Genomic DNA, 16,252 nt, shown 5'->3' with positions numbered 1-16,252 from the left:
ATGAAAATGAAAATACAACAATCCAAACTCTATGGGATGCGGCAAAGGCAGTCCTAAGAGGAAAGTACATTGCACCCCAGGCCTATTTCAAGAAATTAGAAAAAGCGAAAGTGCAAAGTCTAACAGTTCACCTAAAGGAACTATAGAGAGAGCAACAAGAACACCCCAAACCCAGTAGGAGAAGAGAAATAATAAAAATCAGGGAAGAAATAAACAATATAGAAACCAAAGAAACAGTTGAACAGATCAATGAAACCAAGAGTTGGTTTTTTGAAAAAATAAACAAAATTGACAAACCACTAGCCAGGCTTCTCAAAAAAAAAAAAAAAAAAAAAACAAACGAGAGAGAGAGAGCACTCAAATAGAGAAAATCATGAATTAAAATGGACTTGTTACAACCAATACCTCAGAAATTCAAGCAATTTATCAGGGAATACTATGAAAAATTATATGTCAACAAATTGGACAACTTATAAGAAATGGACAAATTCCTAAACACACACTCACTACCAAAATTCACACGGGAAGAGATAGGAAATCTGAACAGACCCATAACTAGTGAAGAAATCAAATCAATTATCAAAAATATCCCAACAAATAAGAGCCCTGGCCCACATGGCTTCCCTGGGGGAATTCTACCAGACGTTTAAAACAGAATTAATACCAATTCTTCTCAAGCTATTCCAAAAAATAGAAATCGAAGGAAAACTTCCAGACTCATTTTATGAAGCCAACATCACTTTGATTCCCAAGCCAGACAGAGATCCAGCAAAAAAAGAGAACTACAGGCCAATATCCCTGATTAATACAGACACAAAAATCCTTAACAAGATACTTGCAAATCTAATTCAACAACACATAAAAAGAATTATCCACCAAGATCAAGTGGGATTCATTCCTGGGTTACTGTAGAGCTGGTTCAATATTTACAAATCAATCAATGTGATACATCACATCAACAAAAGAAAAGATAAAAACCATATGATCCTGTTGATAGATGCAGAAAAAGCATTTGACGAGATACAGCATCCCTTCTTAATAAAGACCCTCGAGAAAGTCGGGATAGAAGGAACTTACTTAAATCATATTTGCCATCTCTGAGAAGCCCTCAGATAACATCATCCTCAACAGGGAAAACCCGAGAGCTTTCCCCCTGAGATCAGGAACACGACAGGGATGTCCACTCTCACCACTGTTGTTTCACATAGTGCTGGAAGTCCTAGCCTCAGCCATCAGACAACAAAAGGAAATAAAAGGCATCAGAATTGGCAAAGAAGAAGTCAAACTCTCACTTTTCACAGACGACATGATACTCTACACAGAAAACCTGGCAGATGCCACCAAAAGCCTACTAGAGCTGATCTATGCTGATCTTTGCTGAATTCAGCAAAGTTGCAGGATACAAAATCAACGTACAGAAATGGGTTGCATTTTTCTACACCGACAATGAAGCAACAGAAAGAGAAATCAAGAAACTGATCCCATTCACAATTACACAAAAAACCGTAAAATACCTAGGAATAAACCTAACCAAAGATATAAGAGATCTGTATGATGAAAACTATAGAAAACTTATGAAGGAAATTGAAGAAGACACAAAGAAATGGAAAAACATTCCATGCTCATGGATTGGAAAAATAAGTACAGTTAAAATGTCATTACTACCCAAAGCAATCTACACATTCAATGCAATCCCAATCAAAATTGCACCAGCATACTTCTCAAAACTAGAACAAACTATCCTAAAATTTGTATGGAACCACAAAAGACCCCGAATAGCCAAAGTAATACTGAAAAATAAAACCAAAACAGGAGGCATCACCATCCCAGACTTTAGCCTCTACTACAAAGCTGTCATCATTAGGACAGTATGGTATTGGCACAAAAACAGACACATGGACCAATGGAATAGAATAGAGAACTCAGAATTGGACCCAAAAATGTACAGCCAACTAATCTTTGACAAAGCAGGAAAGAGCATCCAATGGAAAAAAGACAGCCTCTTTAACAGATGGTGCTGGGAGAACTGGACAGCAACGTGCAGAAGAATGAAACTGGATCATTTTCTCACACCATGCACAAAAATAAACTCAAAATGGATGAAGGACCTGAATGTGAGACAGGAAACCATCAAATCCCTATAGAAGAAAGCAGGAAACAACCACCTTGACCTGAACCGCAGCAATTTCTTACTTGACACATCACCAAAGGCAAGGGAATCAAGAGCAAAAATGAACTATTGGGACCTCATCAAGATTAAAAGCTTCTGCATGGCAAAGGAAACGACCCATAAAACTAATAGGAAACCGACAGAATGGGAAAAGATAGTTGCAAATGACATATCAGATAAAGGGCTAGTATCCAAAATCTATGAGGAACTCACCAAACTCCACACCCGAGAAACAAACAATCCAGTGAAGAAATGGGAAGAAGATATGAACAGACACTTCTCCAAAGAGGACACCCAGATGGCCAACAGACACATGAAACGATGCTCAGCATCCTTCCTCATCAGGGAAATACAAATCAAAACCACACTGATACCACCTCATGCCAGTCAGAGTGGCTAAAATGAGCAAATCAGAGGACTCTAGATGCTGGTGAGGATGTGGAGAAATGGGCACCCTCCTGCACTGTTGGTGGGAATGTAAACTGGTGTGTGGGAATGTAAACTGGTGCAGCCCCTCTGGTAAACAGTGTGGAGATTCCTCAAAAAATTAACAATAGAACTCCCCTAGGACCCAGCAGTAGCACTGCTAGGAATTTACCCAAGGGATAATACAGGAGTTCTGATGCATAGGGGCACATGTACCCCAATGTTCATAGCAGCACTCTCAACAATAGCCAAAACATGGAAAGAGCCTAAGTGTCCATCAACTGATGAATGGATCGAGAAGATGTGGTTTATCTATACCATGGAATACTACATGGCAAGGAGAAACAATGAAATCTGGCCATGTGTAGCAACATGGATGGACCTTGAGGGTGTTATGCTGAGCAAAATAAGTCAGGCAGAGAAGGACAGATACCATATGTTTGCACGTATAGGAGGATTAGGAGGAACTTAACGGAGAACCATTGGGGAGAAGAAAGGGAAAAATAGTGGGGGAGAGGTAGGGAGGCAAACCATGAGAGACTCTGGAATGCCAAGAACAAACTGAGGGCGGATGGGGTGGGGGGGAGGGGAAGGGGGTTGATGGGCATGGAGGAGGGCACTTGTGGGGATGAGCAATGGGTGTTATACAGAAACCAACTTGACAATAAACTATTAAAAAATAAATAAATAAAATTTTTAAAAAATCAGTCATCATTATTTAATAACTGAAATTTACCATTTTATTATCTATTTCATGGAAAATCATAAGATTTGAGTTCAAATATGGAGGGTATTAATGAAAAGAAATAAAAATCTTATAATAAATAATTGCCACTTACGTATGGTTAGGTCTCCATTCTACAAAGAAAATGATTTATTTGTGAAGTGCACCGAAATCATCAGAAAGGCCCCAAGTGTTCAAAATTCAAGCATAACAAAGAAAAAGGAAACTGAATAGTTAAATTATCATAAAATGACATTTGTCTAAGTATCATACAACATTTAAGGGTCTTCTCTTTCATTTTAATAACTAGAACAATAGTATACTCAGCTCTAGAATAGGAGGTGTAAGCATATATTGGTCATTCATCTTCTTTGAATCCATTCCTAGATTGAATATGAAAATATTCAATGATATTTATTTCAATAAAACAGTAAGATTCGAAGAAATATCTTAGATATCTGAGAACACATATATTTTCTTGGAAAACCGTATTACAGGTAGCTGTAGTACACTGGTGGAAGCGATGCTACTGCCACCTAGTGACAATTTGGTAAACTACCTTTGAAAGAAGGCAACAATAAAGTGGTGCTTGCTTGAAAAAGATTAAAACTATATCCTCTCTTTTTGCTATCAAAATATATGTATTTATTTAGTATATGTATCAATCAAATGCATATATTACAAACCTTTTTTCTTCATTATACCAATTTTCTATTTCCTTCATGGTCAAATGTCAAATCATATTTAACGTTCTATGCTATAAGCAGCCCGGGTAATATCATAGTCATCCTTGTGATAATTTAATATGAATTCCATAAAAGGAAATGTAGATGACCAAGGGGATGGAAAATATGCCTATCTGATTTACTTTTTATACTGTCCGTAATAGGGCTACAGGCATGAAGTAGTGGTGGTTGGATTTCAGAAGTCAAAACTATTACAGGCACACTTTGTTTTGTTGCTGTTTACTTTATTGCATTTGCAGATGTTGCATTTTTTTCCAAATTGAAGGCCTGTTGCAACCGTGTGTTGAGCTAGTCTATTGGTGCCATTTTTCCAACAGCATTTGCTCACATGTCTCTGCATTGTATTTTGGTAACTTTCACAATGTTTCAAACTTTTTCACTATTAAAATATTTGTTATAGTGATCAGTGAACTTTGATGTTACTCTCCCTCTTGTTTTGAGGCACCATGAACCACATCCGTATAAGAAAGTGAATTTGATCCTTAAATGTGGTGTGTGTTCTGACCTTTCCGCTGGCCAGTCGTTCCCCTGTCTCTCCTCCTCCTTCAGCCCCCCGACTCCCTCAGACACAACAATACTGAAATGATACCCATCAACAGCCCTACAATGGCTCCTAAGTGTTCAGGTGAAAGGAAAAGTCACACTTCTCTCTTTAAATCAAAAGCTAGAAATAACTAAGCTCACTTATGTCAAAAGCCAAGATAGGCTGGAAGCCTGGCCTCTTGTGCTAGTCAGCCAAGCTGGGAATGCAAAGGAAAAATTCTTAAAGGAAATGAAAAGTGCTACTCCAATGAATACGTGAATGATAAAAAGGTGAAGAAGACATATTGCTGAGATGGAGAAAGTTTTAGTGGTCTAGATAGAAAATCCAACTAGCCACAACAACCCCTGAAGCCAAAACCTAATCCAGAGCAAGGCCCTAACTCTCTTCAATTCTATGAAAACTGAGAGAGGGAAGGAACTTGAAGAAGTTTGAAGTTGGGAGAGGTTGATTCCTGTGGCTTAAGGAAAGAAGCCCTCTCTATAACATACATGTGCAAGGCGAGGCAGCATCACTGATGAGGAAACTGAGGCATGTTATCCAGAAATTCTAGCTAAGATAATTAACAAAGGTGGCCACACTAAACAACAGATTTTCAAAGTAGATAAAACAGCCTTACATTGCAGGAAGATGCCATCTAGGACTTTCATAGCTAGGAAGATATCAATGCCTGGCTTCAAGGCTTCAAAGGACAGGCTGACTTTCTTATTAGGGGCTAATGCAGCTGGTGACTTTAAGTTGAAGCCAATGTTCACTTACTACTCTGAAAATCCTAAGGCCTTTAAGAATGATGTTAAATCTACTCTGCCTGTGCTCTAGAACTGGCAAAATAAAGCCTGGATGACAGCACATCTATTTACAACATGGTCGGCTTATTGCATGTTTTAAGCCCACTGTTGAGATCAACTGCTCGCGAAAAAAATTTCTTCCAAATATTACTGCTCATTGACCATGCACCTGGTCACCCAAGAGCTCTGCCTGAGATGGACAATGAGATTAATGTTGTTTTCATGCTTGGCTAAGACAACATCCATTCTGCAGCCCATGGAGTAAGGAGTAATTTTGAATTTCAAGTTGCATTAAGAAATACATTTTATAAGGAGCACTAAATACCAAAAATACCCCCAGTCGCTGTGTACCCCACTTCCTGACAGTCTTAAATGTTTGAGGGGAAGAGGGCAATCACTGAGAATCACTGATAGGTGTAAATTAATGATGTGCAAATGAAAAGGAATATAAAGTATAAAATCCTTACTCTTTTTTTAAGTCACTTGTTCTTATTATTTTTTAATGTTTATTTATTTGTTTTGAGAGAAAGAGAGAGAACATGAGTTGGAGAGAGGCAGAGAGAGAGAGGGAGAGAGAGAATCTGAAGTAGGCTCTGCACTGTAGTGTGGATCCCGACCTGGCACTCAAACTCATGAGCTGCAAGATCATGACTTGAGCCAAAATCAAGAGTTGGATGCTTAACTGAGTACCCAGGCTCCCCTAAAATCATTATTCTTTTTAAAATTTTTAATTATTTTTTTCCGTTAAGTTTATTTATTTATTTTGAGAGAGACAGTATCCCCAGCAGACTCCACAGGCTCAGTGCAGAGCCTGACACTGGGCTTGAACTCACAAAACTGTGAGATTGTGACCTGAGCCGAAATCAAGTTGCTTAACCAATGGAGCCATCCAGGCGCTCCTCTTTTTTTTTTTTTTTTTTAATGTTTATTTTTGATAGGGGGAGGGGCAGTGATAGGGGGACAGAAGATCTGAAGCGGGCTCTGTGCTGACAGCAGCGAGCCCAATATGGGGCTCAAACTCACAAACCATGTGATCATGACCTCACCTAAGTCAGATTCTCAACTAACTGAGCCACCCAGGTACCCCTAAAATCCTTACTCTTAAGGAAATCACAATTTAGGCAAGTCAAGTCATATTGTTTTTTAAAAATGTTTTCTAAACTGTGTGCCTCATTTTTATAGATTCATAACAACTATTTTTAGATTTGTTATGCTAATAAGAAAGGATACAAAGAAGTTTTTTCGGAATGGAAAAAGTTTACTTGATGAACACCAGAGTAAGTTCCTTTATTGGAGCAAAATAGAGGATGACATTATGTAAGGGAAAAATCACAAACTTTAATGAGTGCTTACTTTGCCAGGCAATATTCCGAGTACTTTGTGTGTAGTATCTCGTCTAATCCTCACATCAATTCTATGAGGTAGCTACAGATATCATTCAATTCTTGCAAATAAGAAAATGCTTCCTAGAGAGATCATATAGCCTGACTAGACCATGGAGATCCAAGTAGCTGATCTAGGGCTTAACTATGACTGAAGTTAATTTCTTTTCTTTGTTTTTTTTTTAACTTTTTAAAAAAATGTTTTATTTATTTCTGAGAGAGAGAGAGAGTGTGATCAGGGGAGGGTCAGAGAAAGAGGGAGACACAGAATCTGAAGCAGGCTCCAGGCTCTGAACTGTCAGCACAGAGCCCGATGTGGGGCTCGAACCCACGAATCGTGAGATCATGGCCTGAGCTGAAGTCGGACACTTAACCGGTTGAGCCACCCAGGCATCCCGTCTGAGGTTAATTTCTGTAATGCAGGTCCTAAAGTCTACCAAAGTGTTTCATCTCTGCCTTGCCCTTCATAAAGCCCTTCATCTAAGCCATTCCACTTGAAACTGTTCAAGTAAATTTCCAATTCCAGGTTTTTTGGTGGTAAAATGTTTACTCAATTTTATGCCTAAACTGTGTATAAATTTTTCTTTCATTTAAGAAGAAACTAGAGTCTAATATTTGATTGGCATGGTTAGTGATTATGGCCACCATGTGCTGAGTTCTTTGGCAAATACCTTAAGCTTCCCTGCAAAACCTTAAAGAAGGTTTAACCTTCTCAGTGCTTGATCCTTGACAGCTAAATCCTAGTAAATCTAAAACACAAAAAAGCAGAAGGTGCTATTATAAACCCATAATCATTAACCTCATCTGAGTCCTCAATACTGCTCACAGCCTTACTATATTTCTCTAGTTAGTTCAGTCTCTTACTTTGAAAGGCTATTTCAAATCTTCCTCACTCTCTATGGACACCTCCATGTCCCCTTCACTCACCTCTCTCTAAGAGCTGAGTTTCCGTATGTTATTAAGGAAAATGGAAGTCTTCATAAAGAGCTTTTGCAATTTTCTACCAGGAGAGCTAAGGGTTTGACTGAACTCATACCCATCCTTTCATCATTTCTTCTGTTACAATGGAGGAAACACCTCTGCTGTGGGGGTGGGTGGGAAGGCCGATCTTTCCATGTGCTTTGGCACCCACACCTAAATGCTTTCTCAAATATCCTATGCAGTTATCTTCTTCATATCTACAATCTTTCCTTCTTTATTAAATCCTTTCTCTAGGCATTAAAACATGCTTCCGGCATTCTCATTCTAACAGTAACAAAAACACTTAAAGCTACAAATATGTTACTTGACCCCAAGATTCTGCCTGCCACCCCCCATCTTCTTCTTACTCCCTAGTAACCATCTTTCTCTTAACCACCACTCACAGCCAAGCTCAGGAAAGAGCCATGTGCCATCAGTATCTTTACTTCCTCTGGTCTGGCTTGACCCCACTCTAGTCCATTATCAGCTCCCTATTGCTATGTCCAATGGACACTCTTGACTCTTATCTTGTTTTCCCTCTAAGCAACCTTTGGCCCTACTTCTGCCTACTTGAAATCTTCTTTTCTCTTGGCTTCTGTGACACTCCTTGCCTGGTTTGCTCTTTTCTTTCTAGCCCTTCATTCTTTGTTGTCTTTGCAGGTTCTTCCCTCCTATGCCACCTTTAAATCCTACATTTTTCTCAGGACTCTGCCCTAGAACCAATCTCTTCTTATCTTTCTACTCTTTCTCCCTCAGGGCTCTTGTCCACCTTCATGAATTCTAATACCACTTCTATGAGAATTGCTCCATATTTGTGTTTAGAAGAGGAAATTGATGTCACTTAATACTAAATCATGATAGTAAGCTTACCTGTAAATTTGCAACCGTTTTCCCAAAAGCTTTTCTTCCTCTAACATAATTCCTGGTTTCTTCAAACATGAATTCACTGCCTGACACTGCAAATTCAGCAATTATCAGCCTTTCCTAGAACCCAAAATTAGGTCTTAAGCATCATTCTAATTCCACAAGTGTTTTTTGCATGATTTTGATGATAAGAAATCCAATAAATAATCTTTATAAAACTCCTTAAAATTATTTTATTTCTTAACTCTATAAGAAAATGTTCCCATAGATATATAAGAATATTTTGATATATCCAAAATTCTTTAAAACAAATCCTTTATTTTTATAAATGTCTGTCTTTACTACATATAGATATAGACATCATTTATTTTACTCCTTCTTTTCATCAATCATCTATGAGAAAAGAAATATGAAATTGCTGATTTTTATTTATTGATCTCTGTGTTCTACATATTCTAATGGGTCTATGGAAATCAACCTCTTAAAGTGGATAAGTTAAATTCTGCCTCCTAGTGCAAAAGCATGCATGGTCAGTTTAAATCCATCTTGATGGTGATTTTTGTATTCTATTTCTGTGGCAGTATTCCTAGCCTTGACTCCAGTTTAGCCCAGGCTGTGGCAGTCCCTAGGCAAATGCACCTATATTTCTATGCTGGCATGTGAGGTCCAACAATCACTTAGGCACCACACTCCAAAAACACAGAAGTGAGAGCTGACTAAATGGGCTAAAACTTTTCAGGACGATTCCCTGGTATCATTAAAAAAAAAAAAAAAAATTCTGCCAAATGTTTGGCTGATATTTCCTTACAAGGAGCTAAGAATTCTTGACTTGTAGTTAAGAAGCTAATGTCATTCTAAGAAGGTATCAAAGAACTAAAGTACCTAATTTCCCTACTCACTTATAAGCTTTGATTGGATATCCCTGAGTTCATTTATTTACTTATCTAGCCTATAAAACTCAGGTTGTTTGTTTGTTTGTTTGTTTATGTAGGCTCCACACACGGCACAGAACCCAATATGGGGCCTGAACTCATGACCCTGAGATGAAGGTCTGAGCTGAGATTAAGAGTCTGATGCTTAACCAACTGAGCCACCCAGGCATCCCAAGAAGTCAGGGTTTTTTTTCAACTTTAAGTTTATTCAAATGATTGGCTATATCACAAGTTTTATATGCATGGGTTTACATAATTCTATATTATTTCATTTTACTTTATTAGTTAATCAAAAGATGGAATCTTTAATAATTCTGACCTGTGGAAGCTCTTACATGAGGTAATAGAAGCCTTTATTCTCTTCTCCAAGTAGGGCACTAGGTGGCAACCGTACATCTTCAAAGAATAATTCTGCAGTATCCTAAGGGATCATACAATTAAGTACAGAATTATCTCACTTAAATCTCCTAACATACTAATGAGGTGAGTATTATTTCCATTTAAGGGCAACAAAAACAAGAACAAAACAAACTGGAAGCCAAGTTGGAGTGGTTAATGAATACACCTAGTAGGTAGTACACCAGGGATTCAAACCCAGATCCATCTGATTCTAAAAATTTGTGGCTTTCCCACTGCAATACTCTGTCATTCTAGTTCCAGTCTCCTCCAGATTTGTATGTACTGAGAGCTAAGGATTTCTCACGCATATTAAGTAAAACATGTTTTTCCTTTTGGTAATGAGAAAACTACCAAATAATTACCAAATAATAGAAAAATATTTTCTGCTTTTATTTCATAATTTTCTTCAATCAATTTAATATAAGTTCTATTAATATATAATTAAGTTTGCCATTTCTGAAGCAGATATTCAAAATATGCTGATTCACTTCCACTACTAAACAGCACAAAGAGATACAGTTGGATAAATGGAATAAATCTTACCTTTTTTTAAAAAAATGTTTGTTAGTTTGGAGAGAGCAAGCATGAGGGGCGGAGGGGCAAAGAGAGAGTGGGAGAAAAGAATCCCAACCAGGTTCTGGGCTGACAGCACAGATGGAGGGCTCAAACTCACAATCAGTGAGATCATGACCTGAGCTGAAATCAAGAGTCAGAAGCTCAACCAACTGAGCCACCTGGGCACTCCTCTCTTTCCATTTCTGAAAAGCATATTTTCAGAATCTGACGTAGGAAGGTATGATTTGCTATATGTAGTTCTACAAAGTATAATTGAGTAAACTCAATGATTTATAATTAATAATTCATATTGTAACTTACCTGGGCTTTTAGTCCCATTTTATGTAGCTTTCGTCCTTTGATAAATCCTTTCATTCCAGTTTCCACCAAAAAAAGGCTAATGCCATGGGCAGGAGAATGAGCTTCACGATTTGTGTTTGCCACTACGATCACAATGTCACTTAGGCACCCATTACTGATGAATACCTGCAAACCCCAAATATACTGTGACACTCCACAATAAATCAGGTCCATGTTTAAGTCATGATGGGAGGAAAGTATATTCAAGAAGACTAAACCAGACAAGACATGCATTATGCTTCTCTTTGTACTCTACCCAAGTATCTTCAGTGTTGATTATTTATATATCAGGTTATTAAAGAGTACAGGGAAAACAACCCATTGCTTCAAAGAATAAAGTCAGTACATTTTCATTCCACAATTAATACTGTAAATAATAATGAACAGAGCTTATACCTTTTCTAAATTAAAGCAAAATACTCTTATTAAAATGATAAACTGTATTTTAGAAAGAAATCGCAGATGAAAAAAAGGAATCTGTTCTAAGTGGCAACATTAAAGTATTTGTACTCTCATAACAGTTTTGAAAAAGAATGGATTTGATTTGGATGTTACATGGCCTACTTTTTTCCAAATGGCCTCAATAAGGAGATAATAATTAAAGAGGGATACTAAATAAGAGATATTAGAATACCAGATGATATTTATTTATCAAAGAAATACATCCAGCACAAATATTAATAATTAACCCATTTTGTGTCTTTCCTGGGTCACCTCAAGCACTTCCATGGCTTTAATTACTATTGATCTGCTGATGACTCCAAATCTTTAAGTCAAATTTCTTGCTAGGTTTCAGATCTGTATACTTACCTGCCTCTGGAGAGTCCATTTGATGATTCATGGGCAGAACATATCCCTTCCTACCCTTAACTCTTAACTAATCTTGAATATCAATCTATTTTTCCTATCTCAGTGAATGGTGCCAAAAAAAAAATCATGTTATCATCTTGCTTCATATTAAATTTGATATCTAATTCTCTCTAATCCATTTCAATACTTTATGAATCTACTCACTTCCTTTCATTTCTTCCATTGCCATTACCTTATTTCGAGGCCTCATCATTTCTTAAGTTCCCACAACTGATGTCTCTTCACCTCTATTATCCATCATGATGTCAGAGACCTTTTTATAATGCAATCTAATCGTATCATTTTCATATTTTTAAAAATTTGAGTAGCTCTGTAATAGGCCTCAGGATAAGTTATAAACCTTTAGAGGAGCATATAAAACTCATGAAAAACTGGCACTAGCCTAACCAGTCCAGCCTGATCATTTGTCCCATTTTTCTCATTCACTGTCCTCAGGTCAACTCCACTGAACTATTTGCTGTCCTCTCTATTCCAAGGTCTTCTTTACCTATATGTCTCCGGAAATCTCATTCCCTCTTCTGGAGAGGCTGTTTCCTAAGGCTAGGATAAATCCTATCATTCTGGACTAACTTCAGAGTTCTTCCAAAAAGTCTTCCCAAATTCTCCAGGCCAGGTTCAGTGCTCCCATAAGCACCCTGAATTCACCACCATCTTAGCATTTATCGAACTGTATTCAAATGATCTATTCTTGTCTCTGTCCCTTTGAAATAGTAGGGGTACAAAATGGCATTGGTTACTCCCATCACCTGACATCCATGCTTTTTATAAGATTTATGTTCTAAAAGCCACAGTGCTGTACATACAAATAATGGGAAATAAGCCAATGATGTTAGTGTTGTCTATATGATAGCAAGTGAAGGTGGGTGGTGGCCTGGTTATAAGTGACACGACAATCAAAGACCCTCAACATTTTTTCTGTACAAGGAGCTTCTCGAGAGCAGGGACTATTCTCTATTCATTTACCTCTCATCAGTGCTTACAATAGTGTTTGGCATATAGAAGTCCTTCAAGGAGTTTGCTGAATAAATGAGAAAAATGTATTCCTGAAAAAAAATTTATACATCATGGCAAAAATATTTTTCTACAATATTGCTCCATTGCACCACTTGCTCAAAAACCTGTCAAGTCTCCCAATTTCATATCTTTCCAGGAGAATAATGACCATCTGTGCATGCGTAGAGTTGAATTGCTGAAGTAGTGGTTTTCTGTTTTGAATCACATGTCCAGGGATTAGTGTCTGTAAGCTCTAAATTCATGGTCTCAGACATATATTAACAGACATTATTATAGATAAAAGACAAATAATGGGATGAAAGGAAGGGAGGAGCTGTTTACAGAGCAAAAAGTGTTCACTTTAACACCCTGACTTCAATTTGCTAATAGTGAATAGAATTCTTCAGCAGTTTTTTTAGACACAATTATGGAAGAAGGTTAATCGATTCTGAACCATTTCTGCAAGAGTCTGACATAAGGCGAGTATTTCCAGCATGACTGCTTTCCTTTACTTATAAGAAAATTCTCTTTGTAAAAGGACTTTCTCAATTTCATTCCTAATTATGACAGTCAAAACTCTTAATAAGGCTGGGATTATCCCTACTGAGGGTCATCATTTTTGGGGGTATTTAATGCTTATAAGTTCATTGTAGACATTATAAATAGTATATTGTTATAAGGAAAAAGGAAAAAAAATCCTTGAGTCCATCATATAGACACCATTATGAATTTCCTTTCTGTCTTTTTCCCTTTTAATGTAGTTGAAATATATGTGCATTTTGTTACTTAGCTGATACCTATGTATATAAAAGTTATTAACTTGATCTCTTCATTTAATGTAATTATTTTCCTAAACCATTAGATACTATGTGTTGATGCTTTAATGGGCTCATCTTAGGTCATTTTTTTTTTTTAAGTTTATTTATTTATTGGGGGGAGGGGAAAGGCAGAGAGAGGTAGAGAAAGAATCCCAAGAAAGTTCCATGCTGTTGGCATGGAGCCCAACACAGGGCTCAATATCTCAAACCATGAAATCATGACCTGAGCCAAAATCAAAGTCAGTGCTTAACTGACTGAGCCACTAGGTTCCCCTTAGGTCATCTTATTAAGGTACTATATTCACTTACTTATTCCTTTACTTTTGCTTCCTTTCAACTTTTTGTTATTTCTAATAGAGGTTTGGAAATAATCAATGGTGCTTTCCTGGATGGTTCCCACAGAAGACCTGCTAACAAAGCTGGAGTCACAGGAGAATGTGGTTCCCATTTGACCAAATATCTTAGTCTTCAGTGGCCCTCTGCGTGCAGAGTTAAGTGATTATTATACAGGAATAGACACATCTTTATTATAATCCTTAGGACAAAGTTGTGGGGAACAAGTTACTAATTCCCTGAGGGTGCATGGATGAGTTAACAAGGCATAAAGAATTAAAAAGCCACAGAATGAAGCCACCCAAGGTTGGGTAAACAAGATTAGGCAAACAGGGCAAAAGACCCCAGTAGAGGACAAGTACTGGAATAGGAAATCTCAGGTTGAAAACACCCAAAATGAGATAAACAAAATTAGGTATTCAGGGTGGGAATGCTTCCCCCCTCCTCTTGGTCCCCTTAGTACAATAGCAGAAACCTGTTTTCACAGGAAAGGAGGACAAAAACAGGAAATCAAGACTTTAGACTGCAGCAAGGCGAAGTTCGCAGAGCTGGAGTTAATTAGCAAAAGAAAGGTGCCTTGTTGACCCTGAGGTAGCGTGCTTTGTTCTTTTTAAAAAAATTTTTTTTAAATTTTTTATTTATTTCCGAGAGAGAGAGAGAGAGAGAGAGAGAGAGAGAGAGAGCGAGCGAGCGCACGCGCGAGCGAGCGCGCACGAGAGGGTCAGAAAGAGAGGGAGATACAGAATTCGAAACAGGCTCCAGGCTCTGAGCTGGCTATCAGCACAGAGCCCGACATAGGGCTCAAACCCATGAACCATGAGATCATGACCTGAGCCGAAGTTGGACGCTTAACCGACTGAGCCACCCAGGCGCCCCTAGCATGCTCTGTTCTTCTTGTCCCCTAGGCCAGTTTAGGTAAACAGGTAGTGTCTCATGTTTGCTATAAAAAACCTTCTGCCCAGCACCAGGATTTTGTTTTGTATTGACCCAAACCTCTAACACCAAATATCATCAAAATCCCCTTTCCCTCACACCTATGAGTTAATGTTCATGGTTTCATTGCCTCTTTGTGCATGTCTATCATGCTTTTTGGCTTTCTGATCCTAATAAAAATGGAGTAAGGACCCTTACTCAGCACTTTTGTTTCCTCCCAGACATTAGCCTCTCTCACATGTCAATCCTGTATCCACTCTTTTGCTGGACAAGAGAGAACACCAGACCCAGAGTCTACGACAAAAAGTATGTTTGGGAAAATACTAGTGACTCAAGATAATCTATAAAGAGAATTCCCTAGGGCATAAGACGTATTGTATCCAACTTTTAGAGGTTTATAAAGCACATTAGCATATCAAAGAGAAGTTACACACATTTTCTAAATTTATTTGATACCACAGATACTATTTTTCTGTATCAATAACTGTAAAACTAGATTATGGAATGGTCTTTAGACCTAGGATGCTCAAAACATGTTCTTCAAACCCATGCCAGCCCACAAGCTGCTATTAGTCCTTGATAACATAAGTAAAGAAATCAAGACTGTTTACAAAATTTTACAGCAGTTTGACAGTACCATAACATTCAAACTTGTGATTGTGTAAATGCAAAAAAATTAGTCTAAAACTAATTATAAGTTGGGGCGCCTGGGTGGCTTAGTCGGTTAAGCGTCCGACTTTCGCTTGGGTCATGATCTCGCGGTTCGTGGGTTCGAGCCCCGCGTCGGGCTCTGTGCTGACTGCCAGCTCAGAGCCTGGAGCCTGTTTCAGTCTGTGACTTCCTCTCTCTCTCTGACCCTCCCCTGCTCATGCTGTCTCTATCTCTCTCCTAGAAATAAATAAAACATTAAAAAAAATTTTTTTTAACTAATTATAAGTTTAAAAAAATTCAAAGAAAACAAACATAAATTAGTTCTTCAATAGGCTTTGAAACAATTTTCGGAAAGACCTCCTTAGTGCAGAAAATAAACATCTTTCCTTCACTTAACACTCAGTCAACAATAAATATTTACTGAGTGTGTTCCAGACACAGTTTTAGGTAAACAAAATCCTCTGTCATTAGTAATAAATTCTAAGGGACATATTCACCGCTTAGCCTTTCTGTAACCTTAATTGGAGGGACTTCCCAATTCATCTGGGTTGATGTGACTCTCAGAAAGATTAAAGGGCTCTCAAATTCTATCAAAGCTATCCTTCTCTCCTAAGAATTTTTGAAACTCTTCTTGATATTTACAAGGTAAGATTTTATCCCCGATTTTTCATGAATATCAAGTTTATTAATTATCGTTTGTCTCATATTTGTACAATGTGAGCCTCTTCTTCCCCCTTTCTGGCTTGATAAGGACTGTTTGGAAGCTAAAACTTTTGCCATATTAATGAGGGGAGCCAGCAAAATGAA

The 16,252-nt window shown here is 37.7% G+C and overlaps 1 protein-coding gene across 1 annotated transcript in view; it reads right to left on the bottom strand.

The window, feature by feature from the left end:
* ACADL (acyl-CoA dehydrogenase long chain) overlaps positions 1-16,252 on the bottom strand; it is a 54,252-nt gene that overhangs the window by 17,742 nt on the left and 20,258 nt on the right. Inside the window, 3 exon segments of the mRNA XM_039249968.1 lie at positions 8,608-8,721; positions 9,853-9,954; positions 10,809-10,973. Coding sequence (XP_039105899.1) covers positions 8,608-8,721; positions 9,853-9,954; positions 10,809-10,973 — 381 coding nt within the window.

The sequence above is a fragment of the Hyaena hyaena genome, unplaced genomic scaffold (genome assembly GCF_003009895.1).
Source record: "Hyaena hyaena isolate Hyena2069 unplaced genomic scaffold, ASM300989v1 scaffold_353, whole genome shotgun sequence".
Classification (NCBI taxonomy): domain Eukaryota; kingdom Metazoa; phylum Chordata; class Mammalia; order Carnivora; family Hyaenidae; genus Hyaena; species Hyaena hyaena.
Note: the sequence above shows the minus strand (reverse complement) of the source record. Positions and strands in the feature narration are given on the sequence as shown.